This window comes from Alexandromys fortis, unplaced genomic scaffold (genome assembly GCF_014885135.2).
Source record: "Alexandromys fortis isolate MF-2015 unplaced genomic scaffold, M_Fortis_MF-2015_v1.1 scaffold_152, whole genome shotgun sequence".
Taxonomy (NCBI): domain Eukaryota; kingdom Metazoa; phylum Chordata; class Mammalia; order Rodentia; family Cricetidae; genus Alexandromys; species Alexandromys fortis.
Genome location: NW_026068045.1, coordinates 1,477,720 through 1,505,096, shown reverse-complemented (window position 1 = coordinate 1,505,096; position 27,377 = coordinate 1,477,720). Strand labels below are relative to the sequence as shown.

General features: G+C 48.1%; 1 protein-coding gene across 1 annotated transcript; it reads right to left on the bottom strand.

Annotated features, from left to right (window-relative positions):
* Positions 1-660: 660 nt before the first annotated feature.
* Positions 661-21,745, bottom strand: Smg5 (SMG5 nonsense mediated mRNA decay factor). The gene is made up of 21 exons (XM_050166431.1): positions 21,598-21,745; positions 21,068-21,191; positions 20,559-20,715; positions 18,408-18,497; positions 17,433-17,522; positions 16,211-16,289; positions 14,489-14,614; positions 14,317-14,385; positions 13,393-13,601; positions 12,759-12,896; positions 12,037-12,630; positions 10,525-10,700; positions 9,542-9,617; positions 8,825-9,000; positions 7,458-7,616; positions 4,023-4,082; positions 3,641-3,800; positions 3,230-3,320; positions 2,414-2,488; positions 2,059-2,197; positions 661-1,971 (listed from the first exon to the last, which is right to left on the bottom strand). The coding sequence occupies exons 2-21, from the start codon at positions 21,164-21,166 to the stop codon at positions 1,888-1,890; spliced, it is 2,847 nt and encodes a 948-aa protein (XP_050022388.1). The 5' UTR covers positions 21,167-21,191; positions 21,598-21,745; the 3' UTR covers positions 661-1,887.
* Positions 21,746-27,377: the final 5,632 nt, after the last annotated feature.

The window sequence follows — 27,377 nt, the reverse complement described above, 5'->3', positions numbered from 1 at the left end:
CTATTCAGAACAGAACACTGGCCGGACATAGTGGTGCATGCCTTCATAATATTTGGGAGGCAGAGGCAGGCAGGAATCTCTGAGTTGGAAGCCAGCCTGGTGGCCTATAGAGAGTTCCAGAAAAGCCAGGGATACACAGAGAAACCCTGTCACGGAAAACAAAACCGCTTGTGTACTTAAAAACCTGTGGTAATACACACTGCTTTTGCTGTGTGATCCACCTGCTTAAACCATTAGATTTGCAGTCTTCTAAGTCAACCTGGGGTCGGGAACCGAAAGAAACTTAAGGATGGCAGTATTTATAGCATGTATAAGTGCAAAGTTTACATGTTAGTAAAATCTGTTCAAGGTCAATTTTGCCTGGTGCCTTTATAAGTCTGAAGTGGAAGATGACATCAGATCCCCTGGAACTGGGGTTGTGGATGGCTGTGAGCCACCATGTGGGTGCTAGGACTTGAACTCGGGTCCTCTACAAGAAACAAGTGCTCCTAGCCACTGAGTCATCTCTCTGGCCCAGGCACTTAAGGGCTCGCCTCAAGAGTGTGCAGTGACTTCCCACTGAAAGGCGTATCAGTCTCTAACAGTAGAGCACTTCTGAAAACATCAGGTTCCCCTTACCCCCACCCCAAGACTCGAGGACAGAAGACACGGCAGACAGAGTGGGCTTGGGGGCGGGGTCTTTATTAAATGATGCTTGAGTCTCAAGTCTCTGCCAGAATTGGAAATGGGATAATCCCAACTGTCCCCTGGTTTTCCCAAACCCTCTGTCTTAGCAGAAGGCAAGAAGCCAGCTCCTCTAAGCACAGCCAAAGCAGCTAGGCCAGTTGGGGTAAGGAGGGGAAAGCAGAAAAGAACCCAGCCCCAGCTATGCTCTGCTTTCAGGCTGAGGGGTGGAACTGGGGTAGCCATGGCCAGAGCTCTTTGCTCGCAGGGTGCCATTCTGACCCTGAGCAATTCATGATCTCTGCTTCTGTGTCACTTGGCGTTCCAGAAGCCAGCCCCTGCTTAGCCCACCAGGGCTATCATCCTGGGGATGGGCAAAAGGAGGGTAGTTCAGGGCAGAGGGCCCCAAGGAAACCGCTTTCAGGGATCTTCTCTGCCACCCTTCCTCCAGCCCTCCCTGGATGGTGAGGGGGGTGGCCTTGGCCCTCACTCCCTCATTGGCACCCCTTACCCAGCACAGCAGCCAAGAGCACAAAGCACAGTGACTGTGAACTGGTGGGGAAGGGATGGCTGCTGGCAGAAAGCCAGTCACCCCACACCCTAAGGGCCTGGAAGCTGGAGGTGGCAGAAAGGAAGTGGGGCCTCAGAGTGCGCAGCCCCTGCTCTATGGTGTAGGCCATTTGAGGCCCTGCTTCCCTAAGAGCCACCACAGCTGGCTCCAGAGCTGCCCTGTCCCCACGGAAGACGAGGGGGGGGTCCTTGAGGATAGGCAGGGTCGCAGAGAACCATGCAGACACTCAGTATCTCCCAACTCCTCCTGAGAGCCAGGGGCCCAAACTCCGAGCCCCACCCACCCTGTATCTTGGGTGAGGACAGGGCCCTTCTAGTGTCCTTTCCTCTCAGAAGTCCAGGAACTGCTCCAATGAAATGCAGACACCCATGCCTGCCCCTGCCCCGCCCCGGGGACAGCAGGGGTAAGGTAGAAGGCTGGAGAGGGGTCCACAAGCCACTCCCACTCCAAGCACTTCCTCACTTTCCTGATTTCACCTTAGCAACAGGGGCCCCCATCCTCCCAGCTGGCTCCTGGGCCCTCCCTGCAGCCTCAGTGCAGCTGGACTTCCTTCCTGTTTGCGTGTGGTGGGTGACTGCAGGTGGCGGTCCTGGTTGCCAGAGAGTGCAGGAGAAATCTGGAGTCAGCCCCACTGCAGGGCTTGGGGCCCTATCTCAACCAATCTCCTTCCACTGCCTGTAGAAGTCCACAACATTCTTGACATCCACACTGGCATGGGCGGCAGCTTGCAGGGCGGCCTGCGGAATGATGGAGGAGGGAAGATGAGGGAAAAGGCAGCTTGTCTGGGGCATCTCAAGACAACTCTTCTCTAACCCGGGACTCACCTGCATGGGCCCAGAGAGCACACTGGGGTTGTCCAAATGAAGGCCTGTGATGATGGTCACCATGCCACTCGGGTCCTCCTCCCCTGCCCCTTGGGCCAGAGTTAGCTGTCTGCAGCTGTCCAGGATCTTATACAGAGTCCTGAGAGTGTGGGAGTAAAGGGAACAAGACCACGCATGACCATAATCTGAACATAAAAATCTCCTGGGGACAAGAGAAAACAGGCAGCTGGTGGCCCTGGAGTATGTGCCAGCAGCTATAGAAAGACGTTGAGCCCAGGCGTCTCTGGGTAGGGGAGTTCACAGGGGCTAGCAGAGTCAGCTCTGACAGGCTCTGGGGAGCGGGCTGACACTTTACCAGGCATCTGTATCCTGCCGCTTCAGTTTATGCCGTTCAAAGCTCTTTCCCATCTCCTTCTGGCAGCGAATGTATCTGCAAAGGAGACCACAAAGGTGGAGACACGGTTTACACAAAGCAGGCCATTGTGGCTGGGGAGGTGTGTCAGCTCAGGGAGACAGGATAGCTATGTCCCTCCCATCAGGCTGTTTGGAGCCATTTTCAGGTGGCTTCTTGGATGCCAGGCTGGCTTTCTCTACAGATAGCTTCGGGTTTCTGTTTTTTTTCCCAGGGGAGGAGCTGGGAAGGCAACAGAAGCCGATGCTTTCAAGCCAGAGATTCTGGGGGTGACCTCCAAACAAGCAGGCCTTGTGCACTTCCTGGCCAGGCAGGCCAGAGAGGCAGGGCAGAGGAGGAGCTCTCTGCTCTCAGTCCCAAAGGCTAGAAGGTGGGGCCTGGGCTGGGCTCCAGCTTCTCCCTGGGTGGCTTCGACAGCCCCCTTAGTGGGCAAATAGGAGGCCTGCTCCCTAAGTCTCCAACTGAAGCTTGACAGCTCCTTCAAAGGAGCCAGAGCCTGGAGCTGGGACTAGACTGCTATTCTCTCCCAGCAGGTGCTGTCCAGAGTCTGCCTTAGAGACACAGGGCAGTGTTTCTGACTCCCCAGGGCTCTCAGCTCTTCAAATCTCCTTGTCTTGTGAGCTGAGACCTCTCCCAAAGGGGCATATGAATCGTGAACAAGGTCCCTGTCACTTGCAGGGAGCAACGAGCTCCCAAGCACGTCTAGATAACGGACCCAGGCTGCCCAAAGGTCCTAGCCAGACCTGCGCTCGCTCTCACCTGTTTCCTTTTTTAAACTCTGCCTCCAGGTACCGGATCCCATCCCGGGCCCCTGGCTGTTCCTTTTTCAGCAAATCCAGGCCATCGATCACTAGCAGGCAGAGTGGACGAAGGTAAGAAAAAGTAAGTTCAGGCTGTAGACTACACTGCAGGAAATGCTACAGGATATGGGAGACGTTGTAGGATTGTGATGCCCACGAGATTTTGGAAGCTCTTTGAAAAGGTGACCAGCCAGCAGTGAGCTAACAACTCCCCCAGCGCTTCCACTGCAGTTTCTCATTACTTGCCCGTATCTTTGCAGCAATGTTTAACACAGATGTCTATGCTGAGGCTGCAGTTCACAACCAAGACCACATATACACTGGTCCCAAAGAACACACCATCTACACCCAGCCTCCCAGATAAACTTACCTGTCCTTGGAATGATGATGATAAAGCGGCCACTAGTGGCCAGCTGGCGGATGAGAGGGAGGTGGTAGCAGAGGGCCTGGGTGTCAGGGATGAGGTAGGGAGACATGGCTGACTGGGCCTTGGGCTGCTGCAGGCTCCCTTCCAGCTGGGAGACCTCGAGCTGGTAAGAAAAGGCTGAGTGGTTGAGGCTGCAGAGAGCTTAGTGGGTGACAAAGCTCGGAGTAAAGGGACAAAGCAGAAGGAAAGCTGAGCATCATGGGGAATATTCTGGAGGCCAAGAAAGAGCTCTCAGAATAGCTGTCCAGAGCCATAGCAGGGGAATATCTGAAAATGGACTTAAGTGAAGCCAGACCAAGAAGAGAAGGATGTGAAAACTGCCCACCTGTAACCGTAGCTGAGCCATGTCTCTCATGAGCCTGTTCCGCCGAGCCTCCTCCTCTGCCTACAAGGAAAGCACAGCCGTGAGAAGAGCTATGTCCCTCCTCTAGAGCCAGAGGACTAGGTCTGCAGCTCGTGTGAAGTCCTGCTATAGGAGAAGGGAATTCTTTTCTCATTCACTCTACAACCCCCATGACTGACCCATGGCAGGTTCATGCCCGAGGAGCTCGGGAGAGGAGAAAGCAGAGTATTTTTGGTACGTAGGATACTACTTGTTGTGCCTTAGGCTCTAACCTCTGTACCTCTGCTCCTTCTAGCCAGGTCCTCCTCAGGGTACCAGCCACACACACCCGTGCCTGCTCTGGACCTGGCAGTGTTTGCCCAGACCTGCCCATCCTGTTCAGGCCACACATGCACCTGTCTGTCCAGCAGTCCCAACCACTCCTTCTTTTGCCCAGCCTTCTTCAGTTTAGTAAGTGAACCACCAACTGCCCAAATCAGAATGCTCAAAGTGGCTTAGGTCTGTCCTCGCTCAGCACATAAATCATCAGCTGGCCAGTCTTGTCAATTGAACCCTCTGACTTGCACACCAACATCCTTCCCTTACCTCAAGAACACAAGGCTCAGCCTAAGAACAACCCTTCCAGGATGCTCTAATCCACACCTCTCTAGTCTCTCTGATTCATCCCTGTTCTCTCAAGAGCCACAACAGTTTTCCAATCCTGCCCAATGCCCATCATCACCTTATCTGGAATTCTTTCCGTTTACAAAAGGAAGTTCCAAGCCCTTCATACATTCTAAATGTGGACAAGAGTGAGACCTCTGTCCTGTGAGGTAACAGAGCATCACTGAAGGCTCTTAGGTGAACCAAGTGTGTCCTCAGATGTCATTCTAATGAGACCAAACCAGACAACTCTACAAAGTGGCCAATTAGTTCTCTTCAAATGAGTCAAGGAGGTAAAGACAAAAAAGGAAAAGCTGTTAGAGACTTAACCAAAGGTCATGTAGGTTGTCACACAGAATTGGTGGAAATGGACAGTCCACACTAGTAGTATACACCAAGGATAATTGTCCAGGGTTATCCTGCAGACTCCTGCACAGTTAAGAAGTGCCCTGCCCCAAATGCCAACCATGCTGTTTGAGAGGCACTGGTAGAGGAGGAAAGAACAGAACAAAGTTGACAAAGGTCACATCCTTCCAGGTTAGCCAGAAGACAGAAATGTAGAACACAAAGTGGACAAAGTGCCCTCTTTTCTCACTGCACAACTGAGCCGAAACCTGACTTTCTATGCTAACTCATCACTAGGAAACTCCCAAGATTCCTGTGTGGAATCACCTGAGTGTAGGAAGGGGAGAGGCACACCAACTGAAGGCTAAGGCTTTACCAGTCCAGCAGCTCAGACAGATGCGGGTCTGTTGCTCTCAGAGGGAAACCTATCTCAGAAGGGCCAGTGAGAGTTGCTAAGCCTGGCAGTCACTTAGCAGTGGGACAACAGCTCCTAGTGAGCAAATGGGCTGCAGAGAAATTAAACCCCAGAGCAGCACAACAGTCAGTTTGAGTGCTCACGGTTGGCACCAGGTATAATGGCATATGCCTGTAATCCTAGCATGGCTAAGAAAACTAAATTGAAACAAATAAAGAACTCGGGTTTTCCCTGAGACGTCAGAGCCCTGGTCCCCACCCTGACTTGGTGTCTTAGAACTATCCTTAGTTTCTCAGACATAAAAGGAAGACATAGGCACCCAAGCCACAGGAAGACTGAAGGTGAAAAGACAGGGCACTTGCAAAACAGACTAAGCACACAGAGTGCTCAGTGTATGACAAGAGATGGCAGGCTTGTAAGTCAGGGACCTAGGCAGAGCAGGAACTAGGATGGCCTGCAGCACCCAGAACCACATGAGAGGGTACTCACTGGCCCCGTCCTCACTGCTGTGGAGCTGTGAGTTTGAGAAAATGCCTGCAGAAATTCTAATAGTTTTGTTTTAAAGCTGTGTAACTTCCCTATTTTTGTACCCTACCCTCATGTCTTCCTGTACAGACCAACAATAAAAGCCTTAACACAAAAGCTTGTTTTAACAAAATATGCTTGTTCATAAGGCAGCAGGGAGTTTCTGGGGGAACATGCTCCCTTTCCAGCCTGTCAAATGTCCATAGCAATGGGGCTCAGGGGGCTGGGAGAAAGGAAGAGCATCAGAGGTCAGGGCTTGGGATGAAGGCCCGAGGCTCCCGTGCCTGACACACAGTGGCCCATTCCAGCACTACAAAGGTACTAGTGTCAGGAAGGACACCCATGTGAAGAGACTGCATGTTAGCTGCGGTGTCTAAAATGCTGACAAGCATGTCGGAGAGCAAATTCTCAGTGCCTGTGCTGAGCACACAGGCCACTGCTTGCTCTCTGGATGGGACTATGTCTGAAACAAGAGAGTTCCTCCATGTTGAGACCCCACATTCTGTTCCATTCCCCAGTCTTAAATCTGGTGAAAGGAAAGCACGGGAACACCTGCTAAGCACCCCTCCTCCAGGACAATAGGCACCATCATCCCATCTTCTCCCCTAGCCATAGCTAATTGTATGGATTCCTGTAAGTGACAGGAAGCTAGCCAAGCAAGGTTTGGTGACTTGTCTATTTCAGATTTAGTGGTTGATGTGGGAGGGTCTTCTGTTTTGTGTTGATTTCATTGGTTAATAAAGAAACTGCCTTGGCCCTTTGATAGGACAGAAAATTAGGTAGGCGTAGTAAACAAAACAGAATACTGGGAGAAAGTGAGGCAATCGCCATGCCTCTCCTCTCTGGTCAGACGTGATGGAGCCAGCCACCAGACATGCTGAATCTTTCCCGGTAAAGCCTTATGGCACTACACAGATTATTAGAAATGGGTTAAGCAAGATTTAAGAGTTACCCAAGAAGAGGCTAGAAACTAATGGACCAAGCAGTGTTTAAATGAATATAATTTTTTTTTAAAGATTTATTTATTATGCATACAACATTCTGTCTCCATGTATGCCAGCACACCAGAAGAGAGCGCCAGATCTCATTACAGGTGGTTGTGAGCCACCATGTGGTTGCTAGGAATTGAACTCAGGACCTCTGGGAGAGCAGCCAGTGCTCTTAACCTCTGAGCCATCTCTCCAGCCCTAAATGAATATAATTTGCGTGTTGTTATATTTCGGGGCATAAGCTAGCCAGGCGTCCGGGAGCTGGGTGACAGGAATGCAGCCCGCTGCTCCTTCTACAAGTGGTGACAGAGATGGTCTCAAGACTAACTCAGTCTGAGGAGAGGTCCTGAGCCATACTGCCTCTACTCAAAGTGTCTCTCAGGCCTTGCTGGGCCTCTGACCTGGCTTCCCCGTTCTTCAGATAAGAACTACTGGAACCTTCCTCTGGTTCTTCAGGAAGCCTAAGGGAAAGAGCTCCCAGGGAAGGGAAGACTGACTCACCATACGAAACTGGGCCTGAGCCTGCTGTAGCAGGCTCTCTTGCTCAGACTGAGCTATGCTGACGAAGATGCCGACCTCGGGATTGAACTGTAGGATGCTGCCTTGTAATCTAGCCACAAAGTGCCCGAAGCTGCGGATGTAGCAGATGCGCACCACCGACTGCGGGAGAACAGAGACCCAGTTAATCCGACAGGCACTCTCACTCTCGCCCGCCTGCACCCAGCTACACCAGCCTCCTCTCAGCATTAAGTCTCCTCGGAAAGGCACATGGTCTGTAGCATGGGGAACTAAGTGCTAACTAGCAGGGCAAAGAACCTTGTAGGCGATCAGAGGGCCAGGTCTTAAGATAAAGAAAAAGTAAGAGAGAGTGGTACTCAGTGTAGCTCAGTGGAAGAATGACTGACTGCCCAGCAGGTGTATGGCCATGGGCTTGATCCCCAGTACTGCAAAAAAGAGGACAGAGAGAAAAAAAAAAAAAAGGCAGCAGTCCAGGAGTGAGGAAACAGGATCTAAAGCCATCTCTCTTCAGACTCTCAGCATCTCACGTGTAAAGAGACACGCTAGGTTCACACCTCTCAATTTTTTCTTTAAATTTATTTATTTATTATGTACACAACATTCTGCCTCGATGTATGCCTGCACACCAGAGCAGGGCGCCAGATCTCAGTACAGATGGTTGTGAGCCACCATGTGGTTGCTGGGAATTGAACTCAGGACCTCTGGAAGCGCAGCCAGTGCTCTTAACCTCTGAGCCATCTCTCCAGCCCTAGCAGAATCTTTAGTTCTATAAAATTAACACACTAGGGCCTATGTGTTCAGCTAGCCCTGTGCTTGATGGTCCCTGATGCCTGGTCCTCTGAGCCATCTCTCCAGCCCCCAATTTTTTTTTTTTTTTTTTTTTTGAGTAAAACCCTTCCTCGTGCCCTTCAGATAAAAATCTGGCCTACCCTAAAATATGAAAACAAGTCGCACTTCTCTGGTTGTGGAGGAAACTTGGTAGCCTGTTGGCTTGGTTTTCCTTTGCTGCCCCCAGATGGCCTATGTGGTTATAGACTCAAGGGAGAAAGCTGCTGACCAAAATGGACCGTACGTGCTTTCTGGCTCTGCCATTTCAGTCCTCAACTGGCCCACAGAAGCAGAAAAATTCCAAGTCCTGATTAACTTTCTCTGTCTTCAGCCCAAGGAGGAGAAATGAAAAGGAAACACTAGTAATAGCACATGTTTGGAAAGACACCTGTCAAGGTAAATCTGTAGCCTGAAGGATGCTCCCAGTCTACATGTGGGTGTCCTGCCCCAGCCAAGAAACCCTGATTTGCTGCCACATATGACGAACACTTGGCACTCGTGGTAGGAAGCAAGTTCCTTACCTCCTCTAAAGCACTGAGCAGGGGCCGATCTGCATCGAAGTTAAAGCGTCTATGAGCAGTCCGGAGAGGAGGTAGGTTTCGCAGTGCCATATCCTCTGGGAGCAGCAGGCCAGCAGGGAGGTCAGGCAGCTCACAGCCTTCAAGGAGACTCTGGACTTGAGGACATAGGGCCAGGCCTAGGCAGAAGGAGACTATCAGACCACTGTCCTGCAGCATAACCTCACAGGAAATACAAACCTCCTATAGAGAATGACCAAGCTGATGGGACAGACAAACGGTGGATGGAAGCAGAAGGCAGAGACACACCCGGGGCCAAGCAGGCAGGGTGAACAACGATAGTCAGCCTGAAAAGGCTCAACAGAGAGGAGAACGGTTCCAGGAAAATGGCCAGCTCTTGGTTAGTGTCAAGAGAAAGAACAGCGGGAGTTTTTAATTGGAAGGTGGTAGAGGGGATGAACTGATCAATGACGGATATCAGTGCTCAATGCCTGCAGGTAACATAGTGATGACAATGACAAGCCTGGCCTTTCAGACTCCTCTCTGCTCTTACCTCCTCACACACAGAACCACCAGACCAGTAGGGGCGGTGTTGGTGTGGAAACTGTACTGACTGCTCCGTGCTAGGGAGGCTCCTTCCCCGAAAATCTGTTACAGGAGGGGACCAACCAGGTCTGAAGGGGCTAGTAGGAGAGGAGCCTAGTCCTAGGGTCCACTCACCAGAATCCTGGAGTTCACCAGCTGCTGGTAACAGATTCAGCAACACAGACAGGCGGTTCCACAAACTTTGAGAGCTCTGGGGAGAAAAGGGAAACCTCCAGCCAGAAACAATGCAGAAAAGCCAGAGCAGGTATCACACCCGGGTCCTTGTGCTATGAGACTCAGAGGGACTTGTTAGGCAGATTAGCAAGAAGAAGTTCATAGAGGACTTGGGAATTGGACTGAGGAAGGGTGAAGTAGAGCCCTGAGCTGAGACCCACAGGAAGGGAACAGGGCCTCTCACAGTAAACGAGACCACAACACTCCACACTAGCTTGCAACGAGCTAGTAATGTAATGCAAAATGTAATCTTAGACTTTAGCCTAAAGAGGGAAACAACCTTTTATAGTGAAGACTGAGGCTCTGATTCCAAGGCAGTACAGGCATGGACCACGCAACCCTATGGCAGCAGGCCTGACCAGACTGGCTCATAAGAGTCTGCAGTCCCTGCCTGGAAAGGCTCAACTTTGTCCCAATTTCCCATCTCTGTTGCTATCCCCTATTGTATTTTTGTTTATTTGTTTGTTTTGTTTGGGGAGAGGGGGGTCGAGACAGGGTTTCTCTCTATAACAATCCTGTCTGCCCTGGAACTCACTTTATAGACCAGGCTGGCCTTGAACTCAGAGATTCGCCTGCCTCTGCCTCCCGAGTGCTGGAACTATAAAGGCATGCACCACCACCACCACCATCCGGCCTTTGTTATCTTTCTTTCCTCTGTATTCTTTCATGTTTACTGAGTCTGGTTCCAAACATTACCCAGAGTGTCAGCTATTAAGCCAACTTTGGGAAAATAAAGCAGAATTAACAGCTTCCTCTCTTTGCGGGAAAAGATCATGCTACTCTGGACAGGCCAATCAAGTTCTTGGCAGACTACCAGGCCCCTTCTTATCTCATCACCCTTCCAACCTTGTAGAACCTGAAAATGTAGGATGTGGTGTAAAGACCTGTGCACAGACGATGATGAGGTCAGGGTTGGTCCGCAGCCAGTCTAGGAAGACCTTCACAGCAGGAAGGAGGCCCTCAGCCATCAGGGCCTGCAGCTTCTCCTGAAGGCTGCGCTCATTGCGACAGGAGCGGCTGCTGGACTCGCTCCCCTCTGACTCAGAGCCATCCTCAGAGGCTGGGGTGGGGCAAAGGAGAGAAAACTGGGGTAAGCAGTGAACAGCATTTAGCAATGGGCTTCTGTACTTTCAGGAAGTGTTGCCCACACATTCCACCCACCTAGACTCCGAGTTCTGATTCTCTCTCACCGTCAGATCCCTGCCCCGTTGTTCTGGGCCCACTAACTTTTAAACCAAGAGCTCTGTGCTGGGATTATGGGAGTGTATCATGATACCTGCGTTCATTTAAAATTTCTTAAGTCTTAAAAATTGCACCCCATGCACAAAAAGTTCCACCCACAGCTCGACTGTGTTAGCCACTAGGAACACAAACAGAGAAGACATTACTTAGTTCTCCCAAAGCTCAGTCTATCTCAAGACAAGTACACCAGTGAGGTCTCACCAGACAGGAGAGGGTAGAGGCTGCAGTAGAGCAGATGGTAGAGGTTACCCACAAGGAGAAGATGTCACTGGCTTCAAGCAAATCCCAGATACAGTAATTTTTTAAATAAACAACCTTCTGGGCAGTGGTGGCCTTTAATCCCAGCACTCAGGAGGCAGGGGCAGGCTGATCTCTGAGTTTGAGGACTCAGACAAAACAACAACAACAACAACAAACCCAACCAACTGACCAAAAAAAACCAAACAAGTAGTGGGGCTTATTAGGGCAAGAAAAGCCATGCTTCTGCATGCTTCAGACCAACGGGGCATTCTGTACAAAGTCTGGAGGTTAAAGACAGCATTTAGAACAGGGCTGACAGCTCTTCCACTGCAGGTTGCTAAGCTAGGCAAGATAGCACCCTAACCACTGGGGAGGCTGCTCTGTGGTTAGCACATGGTCAGCACGCATGAGCTTCTAGGTTGCCTACACAGGAGTAGCAGAAGAAAGGACAATACTCTAAAATGGCCTAGCCTAGTGCTTGACATAGAATAGGCTCCAGGAAGGTGTGCACAGTTTAAAGAGAGCAGGTACCCCACCATGTCCCTCTGCTCCCCACTGTCCTGTTGCCTTCCACAGTGATCCCTTCCAGCCCACGTCACTGCCCGGTGTGTAGAGTCTACTGATGGCACCTCCTGTAAAGGAGCAGAGGCAGCTTTGGGTTCTTACTTCTCCCCTAAACCCCCTCCATAGACAGCTGTCACTCAATACTGCTCTGACAAGAACACTGTGTTCAGCTTTGGGGAACCTAGGCAGAGCTGGATACCATGAGGGAAGGAAATCCAACCACCAACAGGAGGAGAGAAGGGCCCAAAGCCACAGAGCAGTGTGGTGAAAAAGCAGCAAGACAGCATGTGCTGAATGCTAGAAAGACTCCTGACAGCAGAGCACCAAGCAGGAGGTAGAGGCTCAGGTACCTGGCTCTAAAGGCTTGTCCACATCTCCATTGACACACAACCTGTGACTGTCCACACTGTTGGGTTCCGTGGTGGGCTGCAGGAGCAGGTTGCTAAAAGTGGGGGCCAGTCGGAAGCAGCGCTTGGTCTGGAACATCTGGGTGGACATGGCCTGCAGATTGCTGGCATCGCTGGGGCCCAGAGGGCCGTTGAGGGCTTCAGGAACCTCTGACCTGGCCTGAGGAGGCTCCAGAGCTGGAGACCTTGTTCCCTCTTCATCCTCCATATCTTCCAGGTCTGACCGGGACTCCTGGCTGTTCATTTCTGAGTCTGTCTCTGCATCAAAAGCAGTGCCCCTGCCTTCTAGACTCTTATCAGAGCCACTGTCTGAGCCGTCACTGGCCTGGGCAGAGTCATGGCTTGAGTCTGATTCAAAACCTTCACTTAGGTCACTGTCATCACCAGCTTTAGGAGGATGGTGGCGGCGGCGGCGACGGAGACAAGAGAGTCGGGAGTGTTTACGGCTCTTTCTAGCTTCATCAGTTTGGGGCATCACAGTGGGAGGCTCAGGCTCTGGTTCCTCTTTTTCTAGTAGTTCTTTTGATTCTGGTTCATCTGCATACAGGGAAAGGTCAGGGAGATGAACTGGACGTGCCCTCTCACACCGAGCTCTCACTACACGCAATTCCCTCCTTATCCCGTCTCATGCAAACTTTCCAGTCATAGCCTCCCCAGCCTCAAACCTGTGCCATCACTCTGAAAAGCCGAGACAGGGTTCTCGCCCTCTTCCAGCTCCGCCTGCAGCCGTATGTTGACATGATTAATGAGGTGGGAGAAGAGGGCAAGGGTGAAAGCAATGGCTGCACTGTACTGCTTGGATCCTAAAACCAGAACAGAAGAAGTGAGCACCATCAATTTCAACTTGTCTTACCTGCTCTCAACTCATCCAATGACCCAATTATTCCTCAAAGCTGGTTCTTGATTAAAAAAAAAAAAAAGGTTTCTCAAGTCTCTTGAATAGTACCCACCTTCTCACAAACTAGACTGTAGGAGCTCACCCCCCACCTTTTCATGTAGGTGTATCTTCTCGTCCTAGCTTACCTCTCTTGAGCTTTGAGACGGTTCCTGGTAACCCAAGAGTTTTAGCACCTAGCACCGCCTCTCCCACTGCCTCTCCAGAAAGGTTTTCAGGCTGTTTTAAGTGCTCTGATACCAAGGCTGGACCCTGGAGAGTATACAGCTGTCTATGGAGGGTAAGAACCCAAAGCTGCCTCTGCTCCTTTACAGGAGGTGCCATCAGTAGACTCTACACACCGGGCAGTGACATGGGCTGGAAGGGATCAGGACAGTGGGGAGCAGAGGGACATGGTGGAGTACCTGCTCTCTTTAAACTGTGCACACCCATAAGGCAGATAATGGCCATCTGAAAGATGAGGAGGTCAGGGAGGTAAGCATATCCACTTTCGCACTCTTCCTCTTCCTCGTTCGTTAGACCAAGGTTGGGAGAGGAGGGCAGGTAGAAAAGACAGAGGTTGAAATCCTCTAGGACAGACTGGCAAAGTGAGGTCAGTTCTGAGTCCATGGAGCTATGGGAAGGCAGGAAGAACAAGGAATGTCACTGATGGATAGGGGTGGCAAAGAACTGACAAGTCAAAGAGTCTAGGGATGCAGTTCAAGGGTAAAGTATTTGCTAGGCGTGCATAAGGCCCTGGGCTCAACCCTTAGCACAGAAACAAACAAACAAACAGGTCAGCTACACATGACAGCGGCGCATGCCTTTAATCCCAGCACTTGGGAAGCAGAGGCAAGCAGATTTCTGTGAATTAAAGGCCAGCCTGATCCACACAGGAGAACAAGGGTTACACAGTAGACCTGTTTCAAAAGAAAAAAAAAAAAAAAAAAAAAAAAAAAGAAGAAACACTAAAGGATCCTATAGAAACTTAAGAGACTGTTGGGAACTGGGGAGTGTAGGGGGAACGACACTACAAACACAGACCAATGTATATCAAAAGAAAATAAAACCGAAGTTGCCTAGTATGAACAAGGTCCTGCTTCAATTGATAAAAACAACAAACAAAACAATGGTTGAGGGTATTTCATACTCAGTCCCTTAGCCACTATCAGCATCTAATAAGCACTCACTGTGTCCCTCAGGATGGGCCCAGACACAATAGTGAGGGAAGCCAAAGATGAGCCAACTGGTGAGCCTCTCCCACAGAAACCGTACTTCAGCAAAAGTAAGAAGCAGTCAAGGCAAGAGCCTGCCTGACACCATTCCAGCTCACACTCACGTCTACTCACCTACTTTTGGGCTGTAGCAGGCTCTGCAGGTACATGAAGTTTACCAATAACCTCTTAATGTCTTTACATCTGGAACGAGAGGAACCCAGAGTACACGCTAAATGGCCCTACAGTCCCTGTGGTTCCACTGTAGTCACTGCAAAATGTCCTCCTCCCCACAGGCCCCACTTACCGCTTTTTGCTAGGGGAGAGCTTCCTGGTCTCAGACTTCTTCAGCTGATGGTACATTTTGGCTGCCTTGTCATATAGCCTCTTAAGGTTCCCATAGGCTCCTTCAAAGGACACCTCTGACTGGATGCTGAAGGAGAAACAGGGTTAACTACTGCATCTGAACAGAGGAATAGGAGGAAACGGGAAAGGTCACCTACTGGGGCCTAAGACCCATTACTAGTAAATAGAGGGCGTTTCAGCCTCAGTATCTGTGTACATAGTTGGGATAACGACTCCTGAACCATCTTTCCTGAACACATGGACAAGGATGGGGACACACACAAACACTCATACATGTTCTCATGCACGCGTGACAGTCATCCAAGTAAAGGTAGTATCTTCCTTCCTTTCCTTTCTATATGAAAGGGGGCCATTAATCCTACCTTGTTACAAGTTTAACTTACCATCCCTGAAATACCATCTCAACTTACAATGGGGGTCAGCTCTGTGTAAGCATTTACTACAACTAATTATATTTACCTGAATTATTTGTTAATGATGCAACACTTAATCCGGGTCTGGCACATAGCATACCCTAATACTATCTACATACAAAGATAAGAAAAAAAACCTGCAAGAACAAACTACCAAAGAGGTTACACAGCCGGCACATGGTAGTGCTGAATCTTCACCACGAACTTATTTCATTACAAAACCAACAACTTTGGCACTATGTGACACTTTTGTCTTGGTGCTGTTTTTTGCCCATGTAATGAAGGCTGGCCTTGAACTGCTGATCCTTCTGCTTCCGATTCTCAGCACCCACAAGATGGCTCACAACCAACTGTAACTCCAGATTCACGAATCTGATGCTTTCTTCTAAGAGCCTCATGCACCAGGTACAAATAAGACACATATGTAAGCAAAACACTCATACACGTAAAATAAAGAAAACCAGAAAAAAATGTTTAAATGAATTTAAACAAAATAGGCTGGATGGTAATGGCACACACCTGTAATCACAACACTCAGAAGGAAGAGGCAGGTGGATCTATGTGAGTTTGAGGCCAGCCAGTCTTGGAGGGAGTTCCAAGACAGCCAGAATTGTTACAGATAGAAACCCTTTTTTTTTTTTTTTTCCGAGACAGGGTTTCTCTGTAGCTTTGGAGCCTGTCCTGGAACTAGCTCTTGTAGACCACACTGGCCTCGAACTGAACTCACAGAGATCCGCCTGACTGCCTCCCGAGTACTGGAATTAAAGGCGTGTACAACCACCGCCTGGCTCCCTTTCTTTAAAAAGCAAAACAAATTTCCTTCTACAGAAAGCTTTCAGTCCTGGCTGATATGTATACTTATGCATACTTATAGTTCAGCAATCAGGAGATAGAAGAAGGAGGACCACTGCAAGTTTGAAGTCAGCTTTGGCTACACAGTGAAATCTAGACCGGTCACAAGTACAGAGCAAGACCCTGTCTCTAAAACAAACCAACACGGAAGCAAAAGGAGAACAAACTGACGTTTACAATAAGCGTGTTATTATTTTAACTTCTCAAAGGCCTATAAACCCAACATGGCTCTGTAAAAACAGCAGGGCTGAGCCAGTGTACCCTTGAGTGTAGAGTCCCTCAATCTAATATGTCTCTATCTTAGACAAAAGTTGGTGAAAGATGGAAAAAGTAAGAGATGGGGGAGTGGGAAAGCAGAGATGGACTGCAAGGCTGGGAAGGAGCTGGCAAACACTTACCAGCGCAAGTAGCAATACATGGCTTCCACATTGTAATACTTGCTGCCTGCAAGGGTGCCCAGCTGGTTGAAGGGCATTCCTGGAGTCAAAGAGAATTCACGCAGTTGAGTCCACAATCTTAGTCAAGGTTGCCAGGCTCAATCAACACTGAACATTAGAGAACACCAGGGAAAAGGCTAGGCTGGCAGGCAACAGTGGAACCTTGGTTGACCTCCTCCTCTTCTTTCTTCTGGCTCAGTTTGTTTGCTCAACCTCTGCGTCTGTTACTACTCTCTACATGTGAATCCCCATTTCTTTCTATAATGGCATCTTTATTTATATATTTGTTAGTTTGTTTGTTTATTTATTTATTTATTTTGGTTTTTTGAGACAGGGTTTCTCTGTGGTTTTGGAGCCTGTCCTGGAACTAGCTCTGTAGACCAGGCTGGTCTCGAACTCACAGAGATCCACCTGCCTCTGCCTCCTGAGTGCTGGGATTAAAGGCGTGCGCCACCATCGCCTGGCTTTATAACGGCATCTTTAAAAAGTATATATATTTAGGGGCTGGAGAGATGGCTCAGTGTTAAGAGCACTGGTTGCTCTTCTAGAGGTCCTGAGTTCAGTTCCCAACAACCATATGGTGGCTCACAACCATCTGTAATGAGATCTGGTGCCCTCTTCTGGCCTGCAGGCATACATGCAGGCAGAACCCTATATATGTAATAAATAAATGAATAAATAAATCTTTTTAAGAGTATATACATTTTGAGATAGGATCTCATGTAGCTCGGGCTGGTCTCACACTTGGTATATAGCCAAGGATGATCTTGAACTTGTGAGTTTCCTAATTCTAGCCCTCAAGCATTGAGATTGTAACTGTACACCACCAGACCTGGCTTCTGCAGTGCATGCTAGACAAGCACTCTACCAACTAAGCTACATTCCCAACCCCTGTAATAGAAGCTCTCACTACACTCTGTGGGGCAAGCTGATGTATCTCTTCTTTCTATAGTGACCTCACACAGAGGGAGAAACCATTTTCTCCCCTTCTCTGTAATACTTGTCCACTTCTCATCCCTTTCTTTTATCTTGTGTGTGTGTCACAAAGGGGAGAATATATACCCATGGTGACATATGAGAACGGGGAAAAAGGACCCGGAGAGATGAGCACAAGGCCTATGTATGCCCAACAGAACTGCCTACCTCTGACATGATCTGGTTTACATCCAAAGAGAACACTTACCAATCTGGGGAGCTACTGACAAGGCTTGGTAGTAAAACCTTTCAGCTAGCAGCTCAGTGTCCACACCAGCCAGTTCATTCTGATAGCGTGCTACATGGGAGACAAAGGGAAAAAGGGATAATTTTATATTTTAGGAAGCCCTCCCTGAGTCCGCCCTGAAAAGCTGTGAAGAGTCTAAGAGGCAGGGACATGAACTAACACATGGGCTTGTAGGTCTTTGACACAATCCTAAGTCTGTGTGACTATACACAGTACTTGACTCTCTTCCTTGCTAACAATTCAAAATGTAAAGAATCAGCATCTATAAAAGTGAGCAGATTCATCTTGAGTGTCTCGCCCCAATGCAGGGACCTGAAACAAATATAATTGCTTGCAAGAATCTCTGCTATTTGGTTCTGAAATGCAATGGTTGATTCTACAGGAAGACACTGGTCCTGTTAATGTAAAACAGTGGACTCTAAGTACACTAGGGACCAAAGTAGACCAGCAGTACGGTGGGGACAGAACCAGGAGAGCTTCAGGTCAGTGAAATGTAAAGCACCCAGCAAGTCCATACCAGCAGCCCAATAAAGAATGGGTGTCTACAAAGACTAGAGACTCAGGGCTACAAAGCACAAGAGCACCTTTCCAGCTTCAGCAACACTCACCATGCAGTTAAGTGTTCTCTTATTCTTATGCTCAAGTTCCTATTCACCTAGGAATCCACAGACATACTAGAAAGCCTCTAAGGAGAAGGACCCAAGTTATAAATTTTCCTGACCTAAAGAAATGGTGATCATCCTGACTACTGCAAATGTCAATGGCATTCCGCCATTCCTAGCTCTCCAAAGAGAGTTGACTCAGGCATGAAAGACAGAACACTGCAGCGCAACCGTCTTCAGCTCTCCGATATGTAAAAGATGGCACCAACAACTGAAGCAGCCTGCACTTTTCCCATAGCCCAAGGCAGAGAAAATGCAAAATGAAGATTCTTACACAAATCCCCCAGGTACACCAGACATCGGTGGCATGCCATCTGTGCCCAATCCATCTCCTTCCCTGAAGCAGATACTGGCTTCTTGCATCCTGAAGGGAGATGGGGAAAATAATGGGATGAGAGACAGATGTTGATTTTGTTGTTGTTTTGTTTTTCAAGATAGGATTTCTCTGTGTAACAGCCCTAGTTGTCCTGGAACTCACTCTGTGGACCAGGCTAGCCTTGAACTCAGGGATTAAAGGCGTTCACCACCACCTCTGGCTCAGATATTGATTTGTGAGTTCATTCCTCTACCCCCACCTAGGCAGAAACACCTCCTAAATGAAGAGGAGAAGCTAGGCCAGCCTTGCAACTGTCTTACAGAGCTGACAAGACATCAGGAAGGAAGTAGACACACAGATGCACAAGGGGAACTCTGAAAGGTCAACACAGGACATCCAACAGAAAGAGATGAGGCTCCAGTGTTAGGGAAGCAAAGGAGACAAGAGGAACTATATCAAAGCTACCTCTGTGAAGTTACAAAATTTGGTTTAAGATTAAAACACCACATGCTAGGTTGAGGAGGCGTGGTAGTGCATGCTTTTAATCCAGCCCTCAAAAGGCAGAGGCAGGCTGATTGTCTGTGAGTTCAAGGTCAGTCTGATCTACAGCGCCCAAAGCAGTCAGAGAGACAAAGTGAGACCCTGTTCAAAATAAAACATTTTCAAAAAGCACCTAACTCTGGAAACCAGGCCCTCATGCCCTGTCATTTTGCAGGTCCCCTGGATGGGGAGCCCCACTCTGAAAAGCTTTTCCTGATGCTCCTACAGACTTTCTACTTGGCTACATGAAGAAAACACCAAAGAGAAAATGTTTGGGGACCTTATGGTCTGAAGCAAATTCTGAGGCTACGGACCCTCTCTCTAGTAAAGCCTACAGACACTGCCTCCACACTAATCTTGCAGCTGTTTTGTGAAACTGGGGTTTAAATCTAGGGCCTCACACAGTCAGACAAGCACTCCACCACTAAGCTGTAATACCTCGGCCCTTTTTGTTTATGTGTATGCACACATGCATGTGTGTTTGTGAGGACAATATGTATAAGGGCCAAATGTAGACAATGGGTGTCTTCTTCAATTGTTCTCTACCTTTCTTTACAATTTTCTATTACATTTATTATTTATTTTATGTATACATGTGTATGTAGGTGGGTGTGTGCATACCACAGTACACATGTGGAAGCCAGAGGACAACTTCTAGGAGCTGATTTTCTCCTTCTATAATGCGGATCCCAGGGACTGAACTCAGATCATCAGGCTTGGCAGCAAGTGCCTTAACCCACTGAGCCATCATAATAACCCTCTCTGCCTTATTTTGAGGCACAGAACTTGAAGCTCATCAAGTCAGCTAGACATGAACAGACCTGGGATTAAACCTGCAACCGTCCTACCTGGTTTTTTACATGGATGGGTGCTGGGAATTCAAACTTAGGTCCTTATGGTTCTATGGCAAGCACTTTGCCCAGCTCCTCCTTTTGCTTTTCAATAATATTTTAAGAATACAAAGCACAGATGCTCTGCATCTGGTAAGACCATGTCAGGTGGTAGCAGGGACAAGGCTTCCAGAAAGACTACCTCCTAGTGAAAGCTGGTGCAAGACTCTAGGAGGGAAGAGTACCTATAGAGCAAGAGATGGAGTAAGGACTTCTAAAGGGTAGCTGAGTTAAAGGAGATCTGTGAGCTACAAAAGTAAAGCCACTGCTGCTAGGACCTCAGTTGGCAGCCCTTCTAGGGAGACAGTCAACAATTTTCCCAACATTCCTATAGATTTTAAAACTTTAACCAAATACTAGAAAAAAACTCCCTAAAGCTAAAAACAACAGACAGGCAGAACTCAACTGGAAGAAGAAAAAAAAGAAAGGTTAATAGCATCTTCCAGAGCCAGATCTACACTGGAGCCATGTCCCTCCCTCAGCCTCCACATGAGTTCACAATTTTAGGCCCCTCATTCCTAAACCCTTCACTGTGAGTAACTCATGCTTGTTTGGATAAATCTAGTTTTACAAAGCACCTGAAGGTGTTCCATTTGCCTGACTGGTCACTAGTTATTCAAACTTTGAAGACAATGAAGATCAAGAACCCAATCCTTAAACCCTCTTAGGTTTCACTGACCTATGAGGGGGTCAGTGACATGAGTCCAGTCAATGCAGCACTGCAATTCAAGCTGGTAGTGGGACTGGATATAGAGAAGGAGATGCTGGTAGAAGCCAATGCCTGCAACCAGATGAGTCCTGTAGGCACATTCCAAGGTGCTCCGGCTGTGGATGTGCTAGAGATCAGGTAAGGCAAAGAAATAAGCTCAGAGAACCACTCCCTCTGCTACAACCTGTTCATCTAACTGAGGAAATAAGCTTTTGCTCTTGGCTTCAGAATCTCAGCCACATCTCTCTTCCCATACAAGTTATCCCTATAGTCTTAGATCAACCTCGCTGGGCCTCTTCTTCTCCAATTTCAATTATGTGTAACTAACTGTCTCTTTCCTCTCTTCTGCCTGTGTGTCATCATCCTGTCCCTCCCTACTCCTCCCCCAAAGCATGCTCTGGACCTACTTTTCTAGCTCTTCCTTCCTCAACTTCACCTCTTTAGACAAACGCTGTTTCCAGTCCTGGGGCCTTCCTTACCTTTTTGTTAGTCTTGATAAGCTGGATAACTTCATAGTATACTTTTCTCCACAGCAGCTCCTCAGCCTTCCTCCCATAGTCTACCGGATGCAAGAACATAAGCTTCACACAGAGCTCACGCAACCTGGGGAGGGGTAAGGCAGCATGAGGCACTGTCATCCCTTGACAAAGAACATGAAAGGCATGGGCTATTACCGACACCAACAGATCTCTGCCTCCCAAGAGACATCAGTGTCAGTGACCCATAACTACAGCCTAGGACGTAAGAAGAGCCCCCAGGAAGTAAGAAGAATTTTAACAGTCTTCATTCCTCCATATTCTTTTCTCCGCTTTATTTCCTTTTTTTGCCTGCCTTCTCATGACCAACCCCTTCAATTCAAATGCCATTCCTATGGTGCCAATCTTGTGGATATGCAAGCAGCAGATGGAATGAAGGGTTCAGTGGTGTACTGTGAGACCAGGAGGTTAAAGGTAATGTACACTATTTATGCCCAGCAGTTACTGGTACAGACAGGCAGGTACCAGCTTACTTGTTCCTCAGGCTAACGTTCTCTGGTTTGAATACTTCTTGATAAGCAGTTTTGTTGCAAAGGATGAGGTCTAGTCGATGCACAGCCTCCACCACAGCCCTGCAAGGAAACAAAGAGCCCTTGAGCCATGTGCACAGTTTACTTTAAGTGCTGGGACCTGATTCTAACGAAAAGGCTGAAAGGGGGAGGAGAAGGAAGGGGAGATAACAGGAAGGGAAGTCTTAGGGTTAGGGAACTGAAAAGGCAGGCTGTAGGCTGAGCTCTATAAAACATGAAGAGAGACTTCATCCTAATACAGCAGCTCCCAATCAAGGAACACATGGCAATGTCGGAAAGACCATTGTCCCACCTGAGGGAGGTGCTATTGGCATTTAGCGGATACTGCTAGAAATCTTTTGTTGCACAGATTAAAAATAAAATAAAAAATTATCCTCTGGAAGACATGGTGGTGTCTACTTGTAATCCTAGGACTTGGAAGGCTTGGAAGACTGAAGTAGGAGGATTACTTACATTGAGGACTTTGAAACCAAATCAGCCTGGGCAATGTAGCAAAGTCCAGTTCAAGAAAATTACTCTAGGGGGCTGGAGAGATGGCTCAGCGGTTAGGAGCATTGCCTGCTCTTCCAAAGGTCCTGAGTTCAATTCCCAGCAACCACATGGAGGCTCACAACCATCTGTAATGGTGCCCTCTTCTGGCCTTCAGGCATACACACAGGAAGAATATTGCACACATAAATAAATAAATAAATAAATAAATATTAAAAAAAAAAAAAGAAAATTACTCTAGCCACAATGTCAACAGTGTTGTGGTAGAGAAATCCTCCTAATGCAAAGAAAACTTAGGGTTCTAACCCTGGGAAATTACCTAGCATCTTATATTAATAAAAACAGGTTTTATAACACAGATCTCAGAAGAGTTTTTTTTTTAATTTATTTATTTATTAAAGATTTCTGTCTCTTCCCCACTGCCGCCTCCCCTTTCCTTCCCCCTCCCCCAGTCAAGTCCCCCTCCCTCGTCAGCCCAAAGAGCAATCAGGGTTCCCTGCCCTGTGGGAAGTCCAAGGACCACCCACCTCCATCCAGGTCTAGTAAGGTGAGCATCCACGAAACTGCCTAGTCTCCCACGAAACCAATACTCAGAAGAGTTTTATAAGATTTAATAATAGCTGGGGCAATTGTGATGCACACCTTTAATCCCAGCACTCAGGAGGCAGAGGCAGGCGAATCTCTGTGAGTACAAGGCTAGTATGGTCTACAAGAGCTAGTTCCAGGACAGCTAGGACGTTACACAGAGAAATCCTGTCTTGAAAAACAAATAAAAACAACGACAACAACAAAGATTTAAACTCAACAATCTATTTACAGCTTTAGCATCCAATATAGAATGGTGAGCTGGGGAGTGGTGGCAGGTGCCTTTAATCCTAGCACTGAGGAGGCAGAGGCAGGTGAATCTGTGAGTTCGAGGACTGTCATTCTCAGGTTGGGAAGATGGCTCAGTGGGTAAGAACAATTACTGTGCAAGCATGAGGGCCTGAATGTGAAGTGCAGTACACACATGAAGTGGGCATGACTATGAATGCCTGTAACTCACACATGTACAAACCCAAACAACAAAAAACAGGCACCTTGTGCTGGCAAGATGGAACACTTGCTATCAAGCCTGATAACTTGAGTCTGACTCTGGAGAGCCACATGGTGGAAGGAGAGAACAGACTCCCACAAGCTGTCCATGACTCCATGAGAGTCATGACTTTTAGTGGATGCTGATAGAAATCTTTTGATGCACAGATGAGTCCACCAAAATAACTATCCACACATGTCCACAAAAACAAAACTACACACATAAACACACACACACTCACAGATGCCCTTGGAGGTCAGCAGATTCCCTGAGGTAGTATTGCAGGCAATTGTGAGCTACAGGTTCCAAAGAATCAAATCCAGATCCTCTGAAAGAGGAATATGTGCTCTTATCTTTCTCCATTCACAGACACACACATACACACACGCACATGAATGTATGTGTATGTTTATTGATGCTTTATTCACTATAACAAAGAAGTGGAACTAGCCTCACTGTCCACTAATAGATGAACAGGTAACTAAAATTCAGTACATAAAGTAATGGAATCTTATTTAGTTATAAAGAAAAATGAAGTTAACAAATTTTCAAGAAATTAATGGACTCAGACTGGTTATATAAAATGAGGTACAATCTAGGAAAGAAAAAACCCCACATGTTCTCACTCACATGTGAAATGAGTGTATGTGTTGTGTATGTACATATGTAAATGAATATACCCGTGAGTACAATATAAGATGAAGAAAAGAGAACAACAAAAGTTAAATATAAGGGAATGATGAAAAACAGAGTGTTGTGGACTAGTTGTTTACATTGTAAAGATGTCTCTTTTCCAAAGTGCCTTCTGATTGGTTTAGTACAGAACTGAATGGCAAATAGCTAGGCAGGAGGTATGAATAGGACTTCAGGGCAGAGAGAGAGGATTCTAGGCATGCAGGAGACACCAGCAGATGCAGAACAAGTCAGAGGTACAGAATGAAAGGTAAAGAACCATGTGGTAGAAGATAGATTTAAAAATACGGATTAATTGGCCAGGTGGTGGTGGAGCACGCCTTTAATCCCAGCACTCAGGAGGCAAAGGCAGGTGAATCCCTGTGAGTTCGAAGCCAGCCTGTTCTAAGAGAGCTAGTTCCAGAACAGCTAGGACTGTCACACAGGGAAACCCTGTCTCAAAAACAAACAAACAAACAAAATGGGGTTATTTTTAGATAAAAGAGCTAGTTAGGAGCCGGTGGTGGCGCACACCTTTAATCCCAGCACTCAGGAGGCAGAGGCAGGAGGATCTCTGTGAGTTCAAGGCCAGACTGGTCTACAAAGGGAGTTCCAGGACAGGCTCCAAAGCTACAGAGAAACCCTGTCTCGAAAAACCAAAAAAAAAAAAACAAAAAAAAAAACAAAATAATGGTGTGGGGGGGCTAGTTAGGAAGCTACAAGCTAAGCCACAAGCCAAGCTTTCCTAACTAATATAGAAAGGTAGGCTCTTCTCTAGATGACAGGGAGAAGAAGCTATGGAGCAGGCACATTGGTCTCTGCTGTGGAAGCAAAGGCAATCCAAAAACAGAGACTGATGACTTCCAGAACAAACCCCACAGCAGGCTTAGATTCTGTGTAACCCAGCAGCTCAGCGCTAACAGCTGCCCTAAACAGGGCCGAGTGACTGCAGCACCCAGCTGAGGAGTGGATGGGAGAGCAAAGCCTTCTCACAGGCAAGCTTGACAGCTCAATATTCTGGAATTCAGTTACAATCTGGACCTCAAAATCACAGGCAGCAGCTTAGTCCCTTCGACTGAGTTTTTTATTTGCTTTCGAGGGGTGGGGGGGTGGGGCGGAGGATCTTGCTGTACTCAAACTCCTGAGTTCAAGTGATTATCCTGTCTAAGCTTCCTGAGTCCAAATGGTGGTAGGTGTAGTAGTAAGAGTATAGGTGTAACAAGGTGTAGTAAGAGTATAAGTGTTTTATTTTTTGTTGCTGTAGCTCTAAGACCGAACCCAATGTCTCCACTAAACTACACCCCTGGTCCAAATGTTTGTACTTTATGAACAGGCTCCAGAGACTTCCTTCCGTTCTCAATTACAAAACAACAACAAAAAAAATCCTGTAAGCTAATATCTGATACTTTAGAAAGCTCCAAGAACAAATGCTTAAATCTGAGAGCCACTTAGCACCCTTTCCCCTACTGTCTACCAGATTATAAGCTTCTTCAAGAAAATGTAATCTTCCTTTGACAACCCATGAAAATTCAAATCACTGTAGTATAAAGAAAGTAATTTAAAACAAGAACAGAATATAACTGGCCTAATAAATCAGTTGGTCTTTGTAGATTTTCCGGCAACTCTTTTCCTGTTTCTTCTCCTCCAGATAGCCTTAAAAGATATCAAAATGGCATATTTGTAGACAGCTAACTGTGGGAGTTTCTCAATTCATTTAAGCTCAACGACAAGCCGGTACAAACATTTGGACTGGGGGTGTAGTTTAGTGGAGACATTGGGTTCAGTCTTAGAGCAACAGCAACAAAAAATAAAACACCTATACTCTTACTACACCTACTCAATGGGGGGGGGGGTACACGCATTCAATCCCAGCACTCGGGAGGCAGAGGCAGGTGGATCTCTGTGAGTTCGAGACCAGCCTGGTCTACAGAGCTAGTTCCAGGACAGGCTCCAAAGCTACAGAGAAACCCTGTCNGGAGGCAGAGGCAGGTGGATCTCTGTGAGTTCGAGACCAGCCTGGTCTACAGAGCTAGTTCCAGGACAGGCTCCAAAGCTACAGAGAAACCCTGTCTCAAAAAAGAAAAAAAAAATCAAATGTTTACCCTATTCAAAGCCAACACAATCACAGATAACCCATATGTGCACACACACACACACAAAGCCATGTACTGTGAACACACTAGCTCAATCTGTCAGTTCTGTGAAACCACGGTTTGAGAAAGCCAACTCAACCAACACAATCAGAAGACTGGCCAGAACCATCCGCCAGGCTGGAGACGAGTAAGGAACAGCACAGACACTGCCCACGCTGCTCCTGACAGGCGACTCAGCACGCAGCAGCACTGCTAGTCACACAAGCCATCTCCAGGGAACTCCTCAGCCTGGGGACCACCCCTTGGGAACCCACAGCGAGAGGCCAGGGGCTGCTGATGGGGATCGCCTTCCTATTTCTGGAAGAGCCTCGACTGCCTTTCACCTTCAAGAGGCAGAACACACGAACACAGGCAAACACCTCCATTCAGCAGGGCCTGAGGGAAATGGGAACCCACTTGCCACTAGAAGGCAGAAAACTCCTCGTGGGCTCCACTTCACCCTCCTTGAGTAGGCTCTGGGAACTATGTTCTACTTGAGCTACACAAGAGTGTGGACACAGACTGTGAGGAATGAGGAACTGAGTCAATGGCGACTCAAATACTAGGATCCAACATCCTTCACGGCTCTCCCTAGGCGACAACTAGTCTTCTACCTTTTTTCTCTCATTCAGAGTCCACAAAATTTGAGCCATAAAGGACTTCAGAGTGTATTCAAATTTTTTTATAATTTGAAATTCATTTTTAAAAAGATGATTTAATTTTTATTTTTTTGTGCATTGGTGTTTTGCCTGAATGCATGTCTGTGTGAGGGTGTCAGATTCCCCTGAAAATAGAGTTACAGCTATGAGCTACCGTGTGGGTGACGGGATTGAACCCAGGTCTCCTGGAAAAGCTGAGCCACCTCTCCAGCCCGAACCTTCCTTTTAAGGAAGAAGAAACTGAGGCCCAAGGTCACACAGAGAGAGGGGCAAATCAAGGGCATGAACCTGTTTCTGTGAACTTCAGTCAAGAGCTGTTTCCAGTAACCACGGTGCTCAGCGGGGTTCTGAGCTCCAGTCCCCTTCCGTTTTTTCCACCCGTAACCCCCATCCTCACCTACCCAACCCTTCTAGCCCCCAATTCCCTCCGGATCTCTCGCGTCCCGAAAAGCCCCGCGGCACGCCAAGCTCACTGCACCAAGGGTTTCCGCAAGCGCTTCAAACCTCCCACCCACCCAATTGCTCTCGACTTCCCCCGGCTGGCTCGCCCGACCCCCCCCCCCCCCCCCCCCCCCCCCCCCCCCCCCCCCCCCCCCCCCCCCCCCCCCCCCCCCCCCCCCCCCCCCCCCCCCCCCCCCCCCCCCCCCCCCCCCCCCCCCCCCCCCCCCCCCCCCCCCCCGCCCCCCCCCCCCCCCC